Raw genomic sequence first — 22,090 nt, 5'->3', positions numbered from 1 at the left:
GCCCTTTAATGGCCCCTCAGAGGAGGTATTGTTGATAGGCCCCCTTGGTTTGGCTGAAAGAGTCACTGTTCATTGTCTTTCATGTCATCATCCACAGGTCTTGTTCTCTAAAATGCTTAAAGCAAGCTGAGTATCAATGAAAAACGAGTCCAGGGAGGCTACAGGAACCTGCCACCTGATGTAGTTGTCAAGACACCTATCGTGATAGCAGTGTTGGGGAAATATACTTTTAAAAGTGATGCATTGCAATATTGTGTTACTCCCTTACTTTTTATGGAAAGTAAAGCTCTGGGTATACTTACTGGGTATACGTTTTTTCTAAGTGTACGCTAGTGTACGTGCACAGTCGAACGCACAGCCTTGCAAAGTATATTTAATTTGATTTGTACGTGTACACAGGCCTTCGAACCATAGCCAGTTTTGAGCAATCTCTCACCCCGAGTTACAACTCATGTAAACATCTTTGTATTCTTTCATGCTAGAGTTGTACAAATAACGGTACTTTCTAACCTTCTTCGCACAATCTCTCGTCTAGGCCTCCATCGTCGCTGTAGCTTGCATGTGTTCCGCTCTGTTCTGTTTATGTACTTTTTCTTTGACTACCTTGTGAATCGACACCCGCAGGGCATGGTTGCCGCCTTGTGGATAAACTAATTACAGCAACAAAAAAAATTAAATGTGCATGTGCGTTCATTTTTAGGTGAACTAACCCTTTAATGCCACAAGTTGTTCATAAATAACGATTAAAAAAGTTTTAGTGCTGTCAATACTGTACGTTTCAGTGTGTATAAAAACCTAAGTAAATGTATGTATGGTAGAACCCCGCTTTACGTAAAAATTCACACAAATACTCATGAGGTCATGTTGAACAATTTGTGAAAAATAAATCATAATATGTTTTTCCCCTGTCTGCTTGATTAGAGGCAGTTGTGTTTTTGCGTTTGAACAGAAAGCTGGATTCTGCTGGCAGTCTCTAGGGGAGATGATCTCTTGTTATGACAGGCTATTTTGGCTCAGTATATGCCTGGCACAGCTGCAGGGATGCTCTCTGGCAAGCGTGGATACAGTGCTGGCATGATGGGGCTTTTTATTTCCCTTTGCCAAGAAGTGTGTTGGTTTGGTAGCTGCTCTTTGGCCTATCATATGACAGGATGCTGATCTAGCCTTAATTTGTCCCTCAACACTCTAATGCAGAGCACTGATCCTGCTTTAATTTGCTCTCCATCACGGCTTGCTTTAATTTAATCCATAACGCATTAGGACCTGACCGTTGTAATCAGATATAATCAAATAGCATTTGTTGAAAATCCAGCTTAAGATGTCAAAGCCCTTAGATGTGGCATGTCTTTTTGGTTTTCAAACAAAATGTAACAGGTTTTTGATAAAACATCAAGATATTATACGTTGACTTCACTATGCTGGGTTACCTGCAACGAAGCCTCATTGCATAAGACCTTAGAACATTATGTCCTTAGTAAATGGCTGGAGGCTTGCCAGACAAAACAACCAGATCCCTCCTGTCAATCTAGAGCTTTAGTGAGTGAGATGGTTGCCAAGCAAAAAGATAACGCTAACACCACAGCACAATGAAAGAGAAAACAAGAGCAGCCGCTCTGTAATGCGGAATAGCGTACATGGTTAAATCACAATGAGGGGAGTTTACAGAGATGCTGTCATGGTAATAGATGCTTTTTTAGTGTTCTAACAAGCATTCTTGAGCAATACAGCATTTGTATACACAGACACACTTTTCACTGTTATTGTTTTTTTTTTTTGTTTTTTTTTCTAGTTTCAGGTTATTTTTTTATTTTATTTTATTTTAGGGCTATTATTTATTTTTGACTACAGTGGTTCATCAGCGATGAGAATACTTTTTGTTGCGCAAAAACAAAACAAAAATAATGACTTTATTCAGCAATTTCTTCTCTTCTGTGTCAGTCTCCTATGCTGTTTACGCTCAGCGCTTCCAGGTTCTATGTCAGAACGCCGGCTCAGTATTGGCTGACACTGTTCACATGAGCAGCAGGACGCATGCGTGTGATGCTGATGCAGGAGCTGGCCAAAAATGAGCTGGCGTTCGGACATAGCGCTGCACTATACAACATAAACAGCGTAGGAGACTGACAGGGAATTTGTTAAATAAAGTCATTATTTTTGTTTTGTTTTTCCGCACAAAAAGTATTCTCGTCACAACAAAATTAAGGTTGAACCACTGTAGTCATGTGGACTATTTTAACGATGTCTTTACTACCTTTCTAGGCCTTGAAAGTGGTAATTAAATTGCTGTCTATTGAGGAGTCATCAAAAATTTCTTAATTTGTGTTTCGAAGATGAACAAAGGTCTTTCGGCCTTGGAATGACATAAGGGTGAGTCATTAAAAACAGAATTTTCATTTTTGGATGAACTAACCCTTTAATGTAGAGGTTTATAATATATTTCCCCAGTTTCATAGACAAGGCTTTAAGCCTAGTCCCAGACCAAAATGCATGTTTGAGCTGTTTTAACTGAAAGCAACTTGTACTGGCATATCTTAAAATATATCAGTGCCATTGTTTTGTCTTAAGATGCTCAACAGTAATGTTTTTTTTTTTTTTCTAAGGCATGTTTATTAAAGCTACTTTAATATCATAATTGAACTAAGTCCTAATCCTGGCTTAATCTAAGCCCTGTCTGTGAAACTGGGCCATTATGTATTAAAAACTAATACTGAAATAATGTATAACTTATTTTATTTTTGTTAGCATTGAAGTCATGGTTTTTACTTCAGTTAAGAAATCTTTTTTTTTCCTCAGTTTGTTAACAATAATAACACTAACCTCTCCTTTATGTTCAACAGTGCAACTGCTGACTGTACTACGCTCTTTGCAACAAAACTGAGACACTTTGTGTTTCTCGGCCAGCCTGATATAAGATCAAAGCATGAAAAGCATGAAAGAATCCGCGGGTAAATGTTCTATGGAAGATGACGGTGGCACTCCACTGTGGAAAATACCACAAAAATGATGATTTATTTTGCTTCACTTTACTTCATTGCATACGAGGAATGGCAAGCCATGGGACAAAGGATTTTGCAGGGAAACCTCAATGGCCATAATGAAGGGGAGCCTTGTTTTAACATGTCATTAAAATGATTCTGCATCTTGCAGCAATCTGGGGAATTACAGTCTGAGCTTGTACGCTACCAGTACCCAAGTTGGCAATGACCACCAGGTGGCAATCTGTCAACAGCCCAACTTATTTTAACATTAATGGAGACTAATACATTCAATAATGTGCATATGAATCAGATTCTGGGAAATGCAAGTGATTACTAGCCTGCGTAAATTGTAATTTCTAGTTGTCAGACAGACCTTTTGGTTTGTATACTTGGCCAGTTTGATAATTGATGGGTAATTTTCATACAGTTTATGCCAGAGTAATATTGAATTTAGGTGTATTTTATCATCACTTACTCCATTGACTTGGTTTGGACAAAAAACATTTTTTTCTTCTTTTGTGTTTCAGAAAAGTCATACAGGTTTGAATTGACATGAGGATGAAAAAATGATGACAAAATTTACTTATTTTTAAATAAGTAAAAAAAAAAAAAAAATTTACTTTATTTTTACTTTATTTTTTAATTTTTACCAAGGTGCCAATATATATCCTTTACAGTTAGATAAGTTATTGTCCCAGCACTGTAAACAAAGAATTGTTGATTTAAAGGGTTAGTTCACCCAAAAATGAAATTTCTGTCATTAATTACTCACCCTCATGTCGTTCCACACCCGTAAGACATTCGTTCATCTTCAGAACACAAATTAATATATTTTTGATAAAATCCGATGGCTCAGTGAGGCCTCCATTGCCTAGCAAGATAATTAACATTTTCAATGCTCAGAAAGGTACTAAAGACAAATTTAAAACAGTTCATGTCACTACAGTGGTTCAACCTTAATGTTATGAAGCGACGAGAATACTTTTTGTGTGCCAAAAACAAAACAAAATAACGACTTTATTCAACAATATCTAGTGATGGGCGATTTCAAAACACTGCTTCATGAAGCTTCGAATCAGTGGTTCAGAGCATGTGTCAACTGCCAAAGTCACATGATTTCAGTAAGCGAGGCTTTGTTATGTCACAAACATTTCGAAATTTCAATGGTTCATGTGACTTTGGCAGTTTGATGCACGCTCCGAACCACTGATTCGAAACAAAAGATTCGTAAAGCTTCGAAGCTTCATGAAGCAGTGTTTTGAAATTGCCCATCACTAGATATTGTTGAATAAAGTCATTATTTTTGGGGGGTTTTGGCGCACAAAAAGTATTCTCGTCGCTTGTACCACGTCGGTTGTATTCTCGTCGGTTGAACCACTGTAGTCACATGAACTGTTTTAAATATGTCTTTGGAAACTTTCTGGGCATGTGAAAGTGTTAATTATCTTGCTGTCAATGCAGGCCTCACTGAGCCATTGGATTTTATCAAAAATATCTTAATTTGTGTTCCGAAGATGAACGAAGGTCTTACAGGGTGTGGAACGACATGAGGGTGAGTAATTAATGACAGAAATTTCATTTTTGGGTGAAATAACCCTTTAAATTAAAAAAGTAAGTTACATGGTTGCCCTAAAATGTTGAGTTCATTGAAATTAAAAATTTAAGTTAATACAATGAAGGCGATTGGTTTAATCAATAGAAACTCAAAATATTATGTTATCTGAACCACATTAATTATCTAAGTTGATTTGACAAAAGAAAAAATGTTAAATCATGAAAATTATTTTATACAGCGAGTGACATATTTTTTTTTATAAAAGTGTAAAGTGTAACAGATCCTGAAAAATGTCTGATATGCTCTGACATCTGGTTCTTATCCTTGCGGTATCCTAAAGACGGTGGGTAATACCTTTGGTTAAGCAGAAACTAGTCTGTCTGAGGTTCCTCTGACAGTGGCAAACCAAACATGTTATTAGAAGCAGAGAAAACACCACTGGAGTGCATCCGAAGCCCGGATCAGTTTAGCACAGTCATGGACTGTGACATTGATCGATTTCAGTCACATGGATGTATTTCTCCTCTCTTTCGGAGGAAGGATTCTTGTTACTGTAAATGGTGAAACACTTATCCCCGCAGTCTAAACATACTGGTGGTCGCAGCGGGAGCGTACAGTTAGAGACAATTTTCAAAGGAGAGCACTCTTCAAATTGGCCTGTGAGCACAGCTATTTTCTACTCTAAATAACATCCCACAAATCCAGAAGAAGGAATTGTTGAGAAATGCCTTTGACAGGTTGAGAGACAATTAAAAAAAAAGAGGAGTCTGCAAAGTCTGGTTCCTCTCAGTGTGAGTTTTTCTTTACAGGCTGGAATTGCAACTGGAATTCATTACTGACCTATAATGCTTGGTTAAATGGGATACTTATGTAAAAATTCCTGTTCTCTGTTGCAGCAATAAATGTTTTTGAAGGTTTTGAAACTGTTAGTTGCTCATAAATATTGATGACTTTGTCTTTGAACTTACTGCATGATTAATTAGCAGAATCAAGTGCGTTCAAGGTCACGCCGTGGAAAAGGAATGGCTGTGTATCGTGTTTGTTTCCCCCGAACAATTAGCAGTGTGAATAAAGGAGCGACGGAGAACTTGGGGTTGTTTACCACAGGTAATCAGTCATAAAAGCCCCCGAGCACAATGACCTGTATCGTTTAAAAGCTACCTGCTGAATTAAATATGAGGAAAGTTAACGCTAAGAGCTCAGACTGAGCTAGGCTAGTCCAGAAAATACCTTCACGTGGGAAGTCGGCCTCTCTGATTCTTTTGTGCTTTTATTTTGAGATGTGCAGCAGTGGTGTTTTGTCTAAGCAGGTTTAAGATGTTTATTTGTGGTATGCATTTGGAACGATTCGCTTTGAACGTGGTGGCTGCTCAGCGGGAGACCACTGGCATTAACATTAGAGCAGCGCAACGCTCTTCTGACAGGCCTCTCTCTGCAGCGGAGTAATCACAAAGCAGAGATGGGATTATTGTCACAGATACTTTGACGCAGGTAAACTGCCTCCCGATGATGCCATGAAAGTTTAGTAGCGGCCTCTTTAAGTACTATTGAAGTGGCTCTGTTTTGATTGTTATCACCACATTATGAGTCTTGATAGGCTTGCCAAATATACAGCTATGCCGTTGACAGCTTCAAAACAGGGAAAATGTCCTTTCCCTTGTCACTTGGGGGAAATATAGTGTTTTTTGTCTCATCTTTTCATGTCACTTCCTGTCTGCACTTACTGAGACAAAGTTTTCAAATTCTAGTGATGTGATTAATATTCACAAATATTTGCATGTGTCTGCATATATCTAGAGAGTCACTGACAGTTTTAAAGGACTTTGTAGCTATGAGCTGTTTGCACCAGAATAACTATAAATATGTCTAGTGTATTCAGAATCAATGACTTAAAAGGAGCAGTCGCCCAGCTCTATTATAGTTTGTTGTGGCCTAATTTCTAAGGAAGCCTGTGAAAAGCAGTTTCTCTCTCTCTCTTTCAGTGCATCAAGGTGTAAAGGATTCATAAATGCCCTGATGTGGGGGTTTCACTGATGGGCACATCATGGCATAAATTAGAGATAGATCGATATATACAAGTTTTTGATACCAATATGCCAAATCGATTTGTTATATTTGTGTTTTGACACAATAACTAAATGATCATTAGGCTACAACAATAGAAAACATAATAATAATAAGTATTATTATTATATTAAAATACGAATTCTTATATCAACATTGTAATCTATTAATCATTTAGTTAATATTATAATTGTATTGTTATAATTTATGATAGCAATAATTGCTATGATTGTTTTGCAGTCTAAATGATCTTCATTTTTTGTTTTTCATATTTATTTTTTAATAATATTTTTATTGTTATGTGTTAGTTGATAAATTCATTTTATAGAAATGTATTATTATTATTATTATTTCTATTTATTCAAAGTTGTTTTGCAGTCTAAACTGGCTCCATTTTTAAATATATTTTTCATATTTATTTTTTAATATTATATTTTTATTGTTATAATTTATGTAAGTAAATAAATTTTATAATTTTAAGAAAATTATTATTATTTCTATTTATGCAAAGTTGTTTTGCAGTCTAAATGGTCTTCATTTTTATAATATTTTTCATAATTACCACATTGATAATCTGTCTATCTCTAGTACAAATGCTGGGGCCACAGCTCGGATTCGACTTTGATTGTGCCTGATTCTGCCTAAAACAGTAACAAGGCTTAATCACTGTTTCTTTGTCAGAGCAGCCAGTGAACAGAAGACTGTTGCCATGGCAGCATGGGTAAACAAACAAATGTGGTACCATGGAATGCTTCAAAATATTTACAATGGAGTAACCCTCTTTCGGTCGCAGGCGGGATAATCTGGAACGTTTTGCATAGCACAAATTGTTCTCAGCTGGAAGGTAGTTCTCTCCCGTGGGTCAACCCTCTGCAGTCCAACTGTACTGATCACAAGACCTCTGCAGCTTCACTGGCTGGAAAAAACCACAGACTAGCAGGAAAGAGCATTCTCTTCATTGAAAACCCTGAATTAGCATTATCGGCTCAACTAATGATGTGAATTTGGGGTTGGACCATTTTTTTTCTTTTTATCCTAACAATGTATTATCATAGCTTTTACATTTGCATTTAGTTTTTATTATTTGCATTGCTTTTTCCCTGCTGTCCTTGACCAGATCAGACTCTCAACTCATTTTTAGGTCACAATCCACCAGTTGATAATCACTGATCTAACATTAGGGGAAAATGAAGCAAAGAAATGTACGTTTTTAGCACATACCTAAAAACCAAACCTAAAAAAAAAAAAAAAATCACATACTCTCTAATGTGTATTAATGACAAATGTTGAAAGGTTTAAAAACCCTGCGGAAAATCCAATTGCATATGATTTCACAATGCCACTGCACATTAAAGATAGAGGCGATTTCTGATTAGGCTCAAAGGTTACATTCATTTTGATTAATAACCGAGACATGTTTCCCTAGCAACCGCTACGTGTGTTGTCATTGGCCCCGGGCTATACCCAAGTCAACTGAATACATCCTGTGATTAGCGACGACTAAGACATTCAACCACGTTTCCAGTAATAGCCTCATTCTGAGCTGTATTTCCTATCAATCTATCAGAAGCCTCTAGGTCCCAAAACCTCTTTCGTCGAGGCCACTTCAGCAGATTAAAGAAGGATTCAATATGGAAGCATTTAGGTTATTAAATATCTCTTGTGGAGACTCTTCTAGACTAATTGCAGTGAAGTATTTTCAGTTCTGTAGATACATTAATGATGCATTCATAACAATATGTTCATGTAAACATTCCTGCTCACTGATGCTAACAGAGATACATTTGCTATTTGCTACTGGAATTACACAACAGACAATAATGCCACCACACGTCAATTCAGAACCTGTCATAAAAACAAGACCTGCCACTATCTGACCCCACCTTAGATCTTTTGTTCCACCTGATTGAAATGAACAATTGCACAACAACTGCCATTTCCACAACTGATGTCAATGTGGCCCAAGAGATTATAAAGAACAAAATGTACTTTTTCTTTTGTTCCTGTCTGAGAGTGAAATATAGTACAGTCTTATACTTTCAAGAAAGAAAGAAAGAAAGAAAGAAAGAGAAAGAAAACATTTCCCACTCACCATGCCATGGTTTAGCCACTGTGGTATAAAGTTGTCCAGGAGTCTTGGGTAAACCAAATCTCTGTCATATAGGTAAAGAGCCCAGAACATAGTCACCACAAACTGCAAACAGAAAAGAAAGACGCAACTGATAAATAATCATCAGATCACAAAAAAAATCTGTATATATATATATAAATATATATGAAAATTTCTTAATTTATTTTATGTATGTGTAAAAATATACTGTGTGTATAGTATATACACCAATCAGGCATTACATTATGACCACTGACAGGTGAAGTGAATAACACTGATTATCTTTTCATCACGGCACCTGTTAGTGGGTGGCATATATTAGGCAGCAAGTGAACATTTTGTCCTTAAAGTTGATGTGTTAGAAGCAGGAAAAATGGGCAAGCGTAAGGATTTGAGCGAGTTTGACAAGGGCCAAATTGTGATGGCTAGACGACTGGGTCAGAGCATCTCCAAAACTGCAGCTCTTGTGGAGTGTTCCCGGTCTGCAGTGGTCAGTATCTATCAAAAATGGTCCAGTGGAAGGAACAGTGGTGAACCGGCGACAGGGTCATGGGCGACCAAGGCTCAGTGATGCACGAGGGGAGCGAAGGCTGGCCCGTGGGGTCCGATCCAACAGACGAGCTACTATAGCTCAAATTGCTCAAGAAGTTAATGCTGGTTCTGATAGAAAGGTGTCAGAATACACAGTGCATCACAGTTTGATGCATGTGGGGCTGCATAGCCGCAGACCAGTCAGGGTGCCCATGCTGACCCCTGTCCACCGCCGAAAGCGCCAACAGTGCGCATGTGAGCATCAGAACTGGACCACGGAGCAATGGAAGAAGGTGGCCTGGTCTGATGAATCACGTTTTCTTTTACATCACGTGGATGGCCGGGTGCGTGTGCGTCGCTTACCTGGGGAACACATGGCACCAGGATGCACTATGGGAAGAAGGCAAGCCGGTGGAGGCAGTGTGATGCTTTGGGCAATGTTCTGCTGGGAAACCTTGGGTGCTGCCATCCATGTGGATGTTATTTTGACACGTACCACCTACCTAAGCATTGTTGCAGACCATGTACACCCTTTCATGGAAACGGTGTTCCCTGGTGGCTGTGGCCTCTTTCAGCAGGACAATGCGCCATGCCACAAAGCAAAAATGGTTCAGGAATGGTTTGAGGAGCGCAACAACAAGTTTGAGGTGTTGACTTGGCCTCCAAATTCCCCAGATCTCAATCCAAACGAGCATCTATGGGATGTGCAGAACATACAAGTCCTATCCATGGAGGCCCCACCTCACAACTTACAGGACTTAAGAAGTTAATGATCAGTTGCTAACATCTTGGTGTCAGATACCACAGCACACCTTCAGGGGTCGAGTGGAGTCCATGCCTCGACGGGTCAGGGCTGTTTTGGCAGCAAAAGAGGGACCAACACAATTTTAGGAAGGTGGTCATAATGCTATGCCTGATCAGTGTGTATATATATATATATATATATACTACTGGACATGTTTGTGATTATTCCTGAGCTCTATGGCTAAACATTAACACTGCTAAAGCTCTTTCCTATGACTAAATAGCATTATATGATTCAGCACAGGACAAGCTTTACAATAGTAATTGATTATTGTATGTCGGGTGTCGGCCATCTCTGTCGTTGACTTACTTGAAATTAGCTCAAAAAGAGAAAATGCAATTATGTTTTATTTTCAGGGGAACTTCATAACTTTTTTAGACCTCTCACTCTCCGCAGGACAAGCTTTACAATAGTAATTGATTCTTGTATGTCATGTATCAGCCATCTCCGTCGTTGACTCTCTTGAAATTAGCTCAAAAAGAGAAACTGCAACTACATTTTATCTTTAGAGGAACTTCATAACTTTTTAAGACTTCTCACTCCCCGCAAAGATTTTAAATTGAGCCCATTCCTCACCCCCAGATTCCCAGCAGGTCTTCGGGCAGACTGCCGAACTCCCGCCTCATGCCGGCACATCTCATTATGCTGAAAAGTCTAACTTGTCTAATATCCTCTTTGATTCCCAATCTAGAGGACACAATCTCTGCGCAAAACACTGACAAGCACTAAAACCAGCCATGAGCACAGCAAACTAACACAGAGAGCTCATATTTTCATATCAGCATACCATAATTAATCCCTGAGAGCTGACTTCTTCTTCCTTGCTTTTATCCAGCACTTACTTGGAGCTACAGATGCCTTCTGTGAAAAAGGACAGTGTTAAGATGATGAGGACATCATACACGCTGTTAAAAAACAGGCACGTTGGTGTGGAGCATGCAGGCCTTGTGAAAGAGCGTTTGAAGTCCTAGGCTCTCCGAGGAGGAATTTCACTTCCCCTGCTGTAATCCTGAACTGCTCAAACGTATTTGCATTAATCGGTCTCATTTATGGGTGTGACAGATTTCTGTTTGGTTTGGGTGTCTCCGATTATTTTGCAGGATTTTTGTTTCCAGTAAGGGCTTGGATGATGGTCACCATACCCAAATAAACAGGCGGCACTGTGAGGACAGGCCTTGTGAAAGGATCTGTTGTGCTTTTGAAGCATATTTCAAGTAAACGTTGGGCTTCATTTTGAAAGCGCAAGTTAAATAAGTTCATTGCCGGACAGGTGGTTTATTTGGATTTGCCTGTTCCATGCACTCTCACTGGGCACTGTGGATGAACCACATAGAACGCGGCAAACCTTCTCTATTATCCAGCCAAACTAGCTGGACTGGGAAATTTCAACCTGTCATCTGACATACTGTATAGTCTAAGGTCATCAGGCAGATGGAGCAGAATTCGGTCCCATTGTATCTCAGAAGAGTGGATATCAGCAAGACACACATACCACTAATAGGTGTCAGGAAATATCCTGGCTAAAGCTAACAAAGTATGCATATCACTCAAACACAGTAGAGCCCGTTTCCCAATATTAACCTCAGCACTAATGATGCTCATTGTGATGGCTGTTAGCTGAGCCTCATACCCAGCTCTTAGACTGAGGGCCAGGGCCAAGTCAAGCATCTATTTTGTGTTTGTATCATGGCTGTCTGGCTGCTAAGTTTTTTACAAGCTAACAAGGAAGCATCCTCTGTCTGCCATCTCGTTAAGCCCTGCTGAGAATCTGCAACCACAAGTTCTGCAAATATCCACAGATTGATGCAACGGTCAAAGCTGCATGTCTATGTTTATTATATTTAAAATGTTATATTAATATTATATTTAAAAAAAACAAACAAATATATACACTTTCAGTCAAAGTGTCACATGATTTTTCAGAAATCATTCTAATATGCTGAGTTGCTGTTCTTGTGAACTTTCTATTCTTCAAAGAATCTTGACAAAATGAATCATTCCATAAAAAATTAAGCTGCAAACAGTTTTCAACATTGATAATAATAAGAACCATTATTAATAATTGAGCACCAATAATAATTGATTCAGCATATTAGAATGATTTCTGAAGGATCATGTGACACTGAAGACTTGAGTAATGATCCTGAAAATTCAGCTTTGCCATTACAAGAATAAATTACATTTAAAAATATATTAAAATAGAAAAAGTTATTTTAGATTCAGTAATAATTTTTCAAAATATTACTGTTTTTGCTGTATTTCTGTACTTTTTGTTAAAATAAATGCAGCCGTGCTAAGCATAAGAGACTTCTTTCAAAAACACTATTTAACAACGCTATTTACACTAGCTCCACCCACCAATGTCTGGTTGGATAAGTCAAGACATGCAGAATTCAACATCTTCAGTGGCACAGCGGTAGCGAGTAAGGCTCGCAGATCTGGTTTTTAACGCGATCAGTGCGGGCTTGAATCCACCTTTTGCCGAGCTCGCATTTATTTTCAATAAAAATGATAATAATGTTCTAAAAGTGGAAATAAACTGTGAACGAGTGTTTAATAATATTAAAAGTGTTTATTGGGTAGGGTTAGGGGAAGGTGTAGGGAGGATTTCATTTTTCCCAATAAGGCAGCATCCATTTAATAATTTCAATAAATATAATCATTTACACTCTATGATATTATTGCATCCTGTTAATGTACAAAAATATTGAGGTGCCAATAGTGTCTGCCAATATAAAGTATAAATAGCATCTAATTACTATTTACTCTTATTGCAAAGAACTGATACTTTTCCATGGTGTAAATATAATCTATTTTCACCTAGTGTAAATAGCATATCGCTAAGAAAATATGCTATTTTCAGTGTAAATAACATCTATCACTATTTGCACTTAGTGTAAATAGCATCTATTGCCAAATTTTAATTATTCCAAACTGAACAGTTTATTTTAAAATATAATACACACAGAGATGACCTTTAATATGAACATAAAAATAAGCTATTTTAAATAAGTTGAAGAATTCCCCCCAAAACAGTAAGGAAAATTATAAAAAACAAAGTGCTTATTTAGTCTGGTCATAAGATACTTGCACACTTCAAAATGTACTTTACTTTATTTATATGAAGAAAAGGGTTCTATTATTAGTGATCCCTTGCAATGTAAGGAGATTGCCTGTGTCTCTTTCATTAAAATGAAATGAGCAGAGTCGATTTTCTTTCCACTTAAGGTTTAAGTCACTTTGACACTGTCATTTGACATCTTAAACTCTTCAATAACATTGTGCCATGCAATATTAAAAGATCTTTAGCCAGCCAGAGACAAAGCAAGACATTTGTGACCACAATTTAAATATTTTCCATGTAATTATCTGATAGTCATCGCTGACACACACAAAACAGAAACAACACAGTGTTTCCTTCTCCACTTTGCAGGACGGGATTTTATTGCACAGCTGATTTTGTGGCAGTGCCAGATAGATGACTAGGGATTTGCAAAGCAAACGAGATGTACATTTAAGACAATGCGTATTGGTGTCTGTATAGTCCCCTTATTCAAAGCAGCATGTGTTGATGTGTCCAGATATAGTGGTATATGCTGAGAGAATACAGATGCTGTCTGACCTGACCTGCAGGCTTATACCTTTTAAGGAATGCGATGATTCACTGTTTTGATGGTCTAAATACAGATCTAAAGGTACCTAGTGTTTATTCTGCCCTACAAAAAAGACAAAACACAGTAAATATTGGAATTGGACTGCACACATGCTAATCCATAACTCTGGACAATACTGTTGATTTTATGTCATATGTGTCTTGTGTTTGTCATTTTGTTTAGTTTGCTTGTTTTATTTAGAGAGACTTACATTTATTGTAAAATGTGATTTTTAAAATACATTTTGGGGTTAATACATTCTTTTTAAAGAAAAAAAAAATCATTTTTTCAACATGAATGCTATGACACTACTTTTGGATAAAGAGATGTGCTTGTTGTTGTTTGTTATATGTTGTACAAGCAGGATGTGGCGGTTGGTTGGTGTGGTATTTGTCCCGCCCCTCCTTTGACTGAACGGCTGGGTAAAAAGTGACAGTGATGAGCACTGTGTTTTACCCAAAGTTGAAGATTCTTCAACTCTCAGCGACCGGTAAAAAACGCTTAGTGTGAAATAGACGCTCAGCACCTCGTCACGCTGCCATTTTAAAAATGCGGTGCTCCCATTAAAGACAATGGGAAAAATATGCAAGCCTTGGGAAAAAAACACTTTGCTGGACACACAGCCTAAATGCTGTTCTTTAGAACTTTCTATTCATTAAAGGGTCCTGAAAATGTATCATGGTTTCCACAGAAATATTAAGCAGTAAAACTGTTTTTTAACTTTGATAATAATAAGAAATGTTTCCTGAGCACCAAATCAGCATATTAGAATGATTTCTGAAGGATCATGTGACACTGAAGACTGGAGTAATAGATGCTGAAAATTCAGCTTTGCAATGTATTAAATATTTATTAAAATAGAAAGCATTTTTTATAATAATTTCACAATATTACTGTTTTGATCAAATAAAGACAGCCCTGTAAGAGACTTTTTTCAAAAACATTAAAAAAAATATATACTGACCCCAAACTGTTAAAACAGAATGGCATTGAAAATTGCTAAGTTGCAAAAATATTAAAACATTGGTCATACATTTGCAGCAAGCAGTATTATTACCTTTGGCATCCTCTATAAATGTACTCAATACACAACCCTCCTTTCTTAGATCCAGTGAATGATTGCTTGAAACAAGTTTTGAACAGTTGCCTCTGTTTTCCTGTGGTTGCAGACATCTTAATGTCAATGACATGTGTGGGAGGGGAAGGGCAGCTCCAGACAAAGTATTGCATTCATGTTCCGTTACAGTACTGTTTTTTTCTTTCCCACATTAACAATTGAACTTGATGGCTCAGAGAGTTTACGGTAGGTTCACACACTTTAAACTAACCGCACCATAAGTCACCTTCAGCCAATTACTTTTTCTGATTTTCTGTATAAAAAAAGTACAATGTTTACATATATGTACAGGCTTATATAAAAGCTGAAGATTTTCCAAACTTTAGATTAGAAATAATCTGGATCACTGCATTATTTTACTTAGAAAATTGGCCACATTGGTGTTTTTATTCAATTTCAATCCAATTTTCAATGTTGATCCTAAGCATTGATGTTATCTGAACATCAACATATTCTCACTGAGCCTGCAGCACTGCCCATAATCTCCGGATGTAGGTCCAACTAACACAAATAAAGTGTATTTTTATGGATCTTAGTCAGTTAGTGTACATATGCAAAATGGGAAATCTGATTGGTGATTTATACATACCACACCAACGGGAAAGGCCAGAACAGCCATCATCCAGTCTCGTAAGCCAATCAGCTTCCTCAACTGTCTCTCTTGCTCCATACTGGCACTGCCTTTTGTCAAAAGGCTTGAGAGGTCCGTCAGGACACACACTCCAAAGAACACCGCCTGAATGACCTGAGATAGAGAATCATAAAATACTGGTTAGGAAAGAGTAATGTAGTATACCTAAGAAAGGGGGCAGATTTGTAAGGTGTAAAGTGTACCTGAAAACCATACTTAAGTAAAAGTAGAGATACCTTACAGCGAAAATGACTCCATTACAAGTCACCAATTCCAATATCACTTGAGTAAATGTCTTAGAGTATCTGATTTTAACACTACTTAAGTATTTTACTCATACTGAATGTAGGCTCAAAGATGCACTAGTCCTCAACATCTACAGTAAGAGACATGCCAGTGAAAAATAAGAAATGGTTAACTTGTGAGGACTGCAGCAATCACGTTTATTTTCTAAAATCGAAATAAAAAAATAAAACTGAACACCTCAATATTGCAATAAATCAAGGTCGACAACAGCCTCTTAAACGTCTACAAACACTCAAGTCTCACTTAAAGGGTTAGTACACACAAAAATGAAATTTCGGTCATTAAGTACTCACCCTCATGTCGTCCCAAACCTGTAAGACCTTAGTTTGTCTTCGGAACACAAATTAAGATATTTTTGATGAAATCCGAGAGGTATATAATCCACACATAGGCAGCAACGACATTGCACCTTTTGAAGTCCAGAAAGGCACTAAAGACATCGTTAAAACCGTCGACGTGACTACAGTGGTTCAACCTTAATATTACGAAACAACGAGAATACATTTTGTGCGCAAAAACAAAACAAAAAAAATTTATTCAACAAATCCGTCTGTCCCGTCATACTGCTACGCTATTTTCGTAGCAGAGCTTCATTGTTTACTTCCTGGCTGGCTCTGGTCACGTGAGCAGCACGATGCATGCGTTGCTGCCTATGTGTGGATCAGATACCCTCAGATTTCATCAAAAATATCTTAATTGGTGTTCTGAAGACAAATGAAGGTCTTATGTGTTTGGGACGACATGAGGGCGAGTACTTAATGACAGAAATTTCATTTTCGGGTGAACTAACCCTTTAAGCTTAAAAAGGACATCTTTCAAAAAGGTTTCTTCAGCATAACAGATAAATAAAATTTTGTTAAGTAAAATCAAATAGTCAAAGTCTACTTGCTCTGGATGTGCTAGTTTCGGCATCATCCCTGGCTGCAGCCATGTTCTCATTTAATATATGAAACACCCGTGATTCAACAACTACCTGCTAATACACTCACATTTGAGTAAAGTAGCCTTGTTGACAAGTTTGGGTGAATAAGGGAAAAACGCACAAAATATAGTACTTTCAATGCCCTATAGATGGCGATATCGCTTCTTTTGTAGCAGAAATAAACTGCTGCAGAAAAAGTTAGGTGCCATGAAAAATGTAAAAGTTAGGCAGCTGACTTGTTGCCTTGCTGCTTTATCAGACAATGAATTTGTAGGCAGCGTTTTCGCAAGAAGGTACCTCACAAAACTGATTTCAGACAAGCTTCTGAGGTAGAGTAACGTTTAATGATCTACAGCAAAACATAGCGAGCTTTGGTGAAAACTAAGAAAATATTTAATTACTACAATAGTAATTTCTTGCTAGAAATGACATCAGAAATGGAAAATATTGATCAAAAACATGCATTTACACACAACCTGACCACCAACCACAACTTTCAGACACCATCTTTATTTTTTTTTGCTTAATTGTCACAGAATGGAACGCACAGAATTGCAAGATATTGAAGGATACATCTATGCTGCCTTCAAATTAGTCATTACAAATGTATTGGAGTAAAGAGTACATCTTCGTTACTGTACTTGAGAACATTTTTCAAGTATCTGTACTTTATCAGAGTATTTTTATTTTGAGAAACTTTTCCTTTTCCTTCACTACATTCCAAAGCATAATAACATACTTTTAACTCCACGACATTTCATAAAAATATGTTGTTCTTTGTTATTTTACTTGTGAACGAGCTGATTCTCTTAAATTAACCCGTTAAATGGGTTTGCAAATCTGAATGATTAATTTAAGAATTGGACCTATCTGATTGCATAGATTCAACAACTAACTGATTCAAATGATCCGGTCAGAGCGAGTCTCCAGTTAACAATTCACTGAATTCACAAGTCTGACTGAAAATGAGCCAAGAATGGCAGTTTGTAGAAAATGAAATATTTATGTTGGTTTATGGAAATACAAACTGTATATTTAGCTGTATTTGAGGCCCTAACTGAAAATAGCAGGTAAAGCTTTTTTTTTTTTTAATATAAATAAATAAATTAAATTTCCTCTTTTTTTTCTGAAGGCCTTTCATTGACACAAAAATCAAAGCTGTCTTTTAAAAGGAACACAAGAGGGAAGTTGAAGGGAAACTTGATGAAAGCCATGCATTCATCGTTGGTTGTCTCAAAATAGAATATGAGTATTTCTAAGTGCCATCATTTTCCAAGAGCAAACAAACTCACATCACAGAAAACAGAACAATATACTGATACAGTTGACATGCTTTAAAATGTTACAATGCATGACAGGCCACAAGAAAACTGCCATTGAAATGATTTAATACACAACCTTTCCTCCATAACCTATTTCTTGTGTTAAGCTAATATGTCTTTTTTTAGTCCATTTTCCATTAGTGAACATTCGTGATGAGTGTTAGGAGATTGCTTTGACATTAATTTACGATGGAAAGACATTATGGAATTATGAGGGTTTCTTTATTATATCTCCTCCACAGATATCCAACATGCAAAAAAGTCTCCCATTAATACACTCTTTAATATTTCATTCCTCATTATCTTTCTGCTCCTAAATTTGTTTCCTGGTGTCTGAAGACAGGAGAAGCCCTGCTAAGGCTTCATATAAATGTTCGATTTGTTCAAAACCAATCTTTTATTGGAAAAGTCTTAAATCCCTATTACCAGCCGCCTAAAATGATCTATTTTTCTTACTCTACCCTCACTAATGCTTTTGATCTTCGCTTTAGCTGAGCTAAAAATGGACATCGATCCTTTTCTCGCATCATTTGAGATTTAAAAAACAGCCTCAGTGTGAGGACATGAAGCCAAAAGAGGCATAAAATCATTTATTAGCTATACAAAGCCTTATTTTGTGCTTATAAACAACCACAAGGATTCCTGGACTGAGATTCAAGTCTCCATGAAATCTAGTGAATTGCTTGTTTGAGGCTGGGAATAATAATAATTGGGCTAGGAAACCTCACTTCTTATCAAACAACAGACTGCTGCTACAGTATACTGTAAGAAAATTAAGGTAATATTGCATTCATGTTCAAATAAATGTCATAAAACTATGTGCACTTGTAGTTCAGAAGCTATGCGTTCAAATGCATCATTTCAATTTATAATTATAGTTGCAAAGCGTTTGCAGCATAGCAACTGCCCTCATAAAAATATAGACTGCCTTTCATCACAGTAATGATACACTCAGAAAACCTGTGCATCTGTGCTAATTAAACTCTGCTAATTAATCCATGGGTATCTCATTGTCAGATCACTGAAAGCTTTCGGCCACACTTGACCAGGCACTTTATGTCTGACACCGAGAGCTCAACTCAATGCCGGGCTCTTCAAGTGTCCTATTGTGATAATGGAAAGTCAAATCTAAACCCCTAAATTTAATAATTAATGAGGCCTGACGAAAACATAAATGGCTGAAATCAAAGTGGCACAGTTGGCACAATAGTAGTTACTTAGAGTGTTAATAATGCTACAGTGGAGTATATCAGTTGTGGATATTACAGCGAAAAGTATTTGATCCAGGCGTACTTGCATTTCTTGTGCCAAGATGAGATAATCTGTCTTTCTGAATGTGACATGTGTTTATCGTCTGTTCTAATATTAGTTTCACACAGCCCCATCATCCAGGTTGATTGGTGTCAGAGGTCCTTAAATGCTGTCATAATTAATCTTTTTACTATAACACAAAGCAGCATAAACAATAACTCACTTCCCTATCTCTCTATGGTTGTGGTGAAAGTGATTCCAGTTCTTCTGTGTTTACAGACAATGAAAGCGTTTATTAATGTAACATTAAAAGGGTGGTTCATTGCGATTTCACTTTTTTTTAACTTTACTTAGTGTGTGATGTTGCTGTTAGAGCATTAACAACATCTGCAAAGTTATAATGCTCGAAGTTCAATGCAAAGGGAGATATTTTCTTTTAAAGAATTCTCTGTTTAAAGACTACAACAAACGGCTGGTAGGGACTACAACGAGCTTCTTCCCGGGTTGGTGACATCACTAACCCTAAAATTTACATAAACCCTGCCCCCGAGAACACGCAACAAAGGGCTGAGGCTATGTTATTGCAATACAGTACGTAACACAAATGCAATAGCATGTCATAAAAGCGAGATGACAACATAAGTTATAACTGTAATTAAACTAAACTATACCTGTTCTATCTTCATGCAGCATATATTCTCTGGCAGTTCCCACACGAGCGATTTATAGATTATCATGACAGAATATGCAATCAATAACTTTAAGATAGTTAACCACATCAGCTACATAAATTCATCAACTAACCATTCAGAAACGTCATGTTGCATTCTACATGTTGTCACTTCTTCTTGAGTCTCTCCATCATTGTCTGACTCCGGTTTGAACATAAAAGGCTGAACAGTTTCTGACATTTTCAGTGAGTCTGCGTGAGGTAATCAGCGCTGCTAACATGAGCTCTTGAAACTCCGCCCTCTTCAGGTCATTTGCATTTAAAGGGACACACACAAAAACAGAGCACTCGAAAAGTGAAAAATTCAACATGCTATAAAAAATGATCTGTGGGGTATTTTGAGCTAAAACTTCACATACACAATCTGGGGACATCAGAGACTTATTTTACATCTTGTAAAAGTGGCATTATATGACCCCTTTAATATAAACCGTATATAAAGTGTCATTTGTGTTATTAAAAGTATGAAAATAACTGTATTTTCAATGTATAAAACAATTTTACAGTGTACATAGAATTCGAATAGTAATGCAGTCACTGCTGGTACATTCAAATTTGGAGTTTCGAATTTTTTTGAGTTTTCAAAATGTTTTAATGTTTTTAAATGAAGTTGAAGTTGCTTATGCTCACCAAGGCTGCATTTATTTGATCAAAATACAATAAAAACAGTAATATTGTGAAATATAGTATATGTTTCAATTGTAATGCAGTCACTAGAGCGCTAGAGAAAACATCATAACAAGTGTTATGAACGAGCATAAGTTTTAAAAAGCTAACATATCTGTACATGAAATTATTCCCAGACAAGAATAAAAAAAAAAAATAGCAAACAGTGCACTGGACCAGATGTGCAAACGTGAAGTGTAACAAAACAACTTTTATTGCTATTAAAAATCACTGTTCGAAAAAGGGGGAGAAAATGGGCTGTTTATGTGGAAAATGTGAGTCATTGGCTCACAGACTGTCATAACAGTCAATGCGTATGTGTGTGTGCATACAGATGCTGGCGCCTAATGTGACCTGTATTTACTCTAACAGACTGCCAGAACAAAAGACAAGGATGCTGCTATTTATATTTCAAAACTTTGTATGCATCCTTAATTTGTCCTCCTAATTGTCCGGAGAACTGATCATTATTCAGCACAATCCTTCAGAATAAAATTCATTATTAATGAGGATGTGAGATATGAAAAGCATGACATCATCGTTAGAGACTTAAAAAGTCATTACGTCATGTGATTAACATTTAATGATCAGTAAATATGACGTAAGACAATTTGTGTTGGCGTTTGTATTCCTTTTTGTAGGAACCTGGCATATTTCAGCATAACAGGGGCCTGTCTATATAATACATTATGGAGATCTCATATATATAATCAGGCACTGCATGGGAACGATGCACATGCACTTACCAAATCTATGAACGTAAGAAACTTCCAGCTACCGCCGTATGTTTGATGCGCGGGCATGTCTATGGCTTTGTAATTGCAGAGGATAGAAAAATAAGAGAGGAGTATCGCTACTCTGAGGATCTGTGATGGGATGAGCGCCATTTTCCTTCCCCCGTCGTATTTCCGTCTCAGGAAATATCCTGTTGACAGAGGGATGCTGTTATGCAGTGGGGAGGAGGAGAGGGTCGCGCGGATCCGTGCGAGACGTTGGTGGAGGCGGCGGATGTGCGCGAGAGGTTGTTGCTATAGGAACAAGCATCGCTGCCTGAGCAGAGCAGCTCGTGTGTCACTGTTCTTTGTGCTCGCGCATGCTCATTGTGTAGAGGGTTTGGGAGATTTGGTGTTTTTCGTTTGTTTCTCACTAGGCAAATCATTTTCTGGATTTATTTACTGTCCTAATATAGTGTAAAATATTTAGGTGAAACATATAATCAACTATTTATTCAAGGTCATTGTTTGGTCACACTTTTTTACTCGGTGAATATGGTTTTTTTTTATGGCCTATTTTTTAACGTAAGGTGTTTTCCGTGAATGTGCGAGACTTAGCCGCTATAGAGAAATAAGGGGAATAACATCAAAGTGCAGTAAACTGTAAAACTGTTTGCGCTACAAACCAGCGTGTTTATAATTAAGACAATACATTGAAATAATATGGTAATAAATA

At 37.2% G+C, this 22,090-nt stretch overlaps 1 protein-coding gene across 1 annotated transcript in view; it reads right to left on the bottom strand.

Moving 5' to 3' along the window:
* The window catches only part of aig1 (androgen-induced 1 (H. sapiens)), a 42,098-nt gene extending 20,386 nt beyond the window's left edge, over window positions 1-21,712 (bottom strand). Inside the window, exons 1-3 of the mRNA XM_051874849.1 lie at window positions 21,388-21,712; window positions 15,403-15,558; window positions 8,690-8,791 (exon numbers count right to left, since the gene is read on the bottom strand). Coding sequence (XP_051730809.1) covers window positions 8,690-8,791; window positions 15,403-15,558; window positions 21,388-21,528 — 399 coding nt within the window. The 5' untranslated portion in view covers window positions 21,529-21,712. The remainder of the gene's footprint in view (window positions 1-8,689; window positions 8,792-15,402; window positions 15,559-21,387) is intronic.
* Window positions 21,713-22,090: the final 378 nt, after the last annotated feature.

Source organism: Ctenopharyngodon idella, chromosome 20, assembly GCF_019924925.1.
Source record: "Ctenopharyngodon idella isolate HZGC_01 chromosome 20, HZGC01, whole genome shotgun sequence".
NCBI lineage: Eukaryota > Metazoa > Chordata > Actinopteri > Cypriniformes > Xenocyprididae > Ctenopharyngodon > Ctenopharyngodon idella.
The sequence above is the reverse complement of the archived record's forward strand: the minus strand, read 5'-3'. Positions and strand labels throughout refer to the sequence as shown.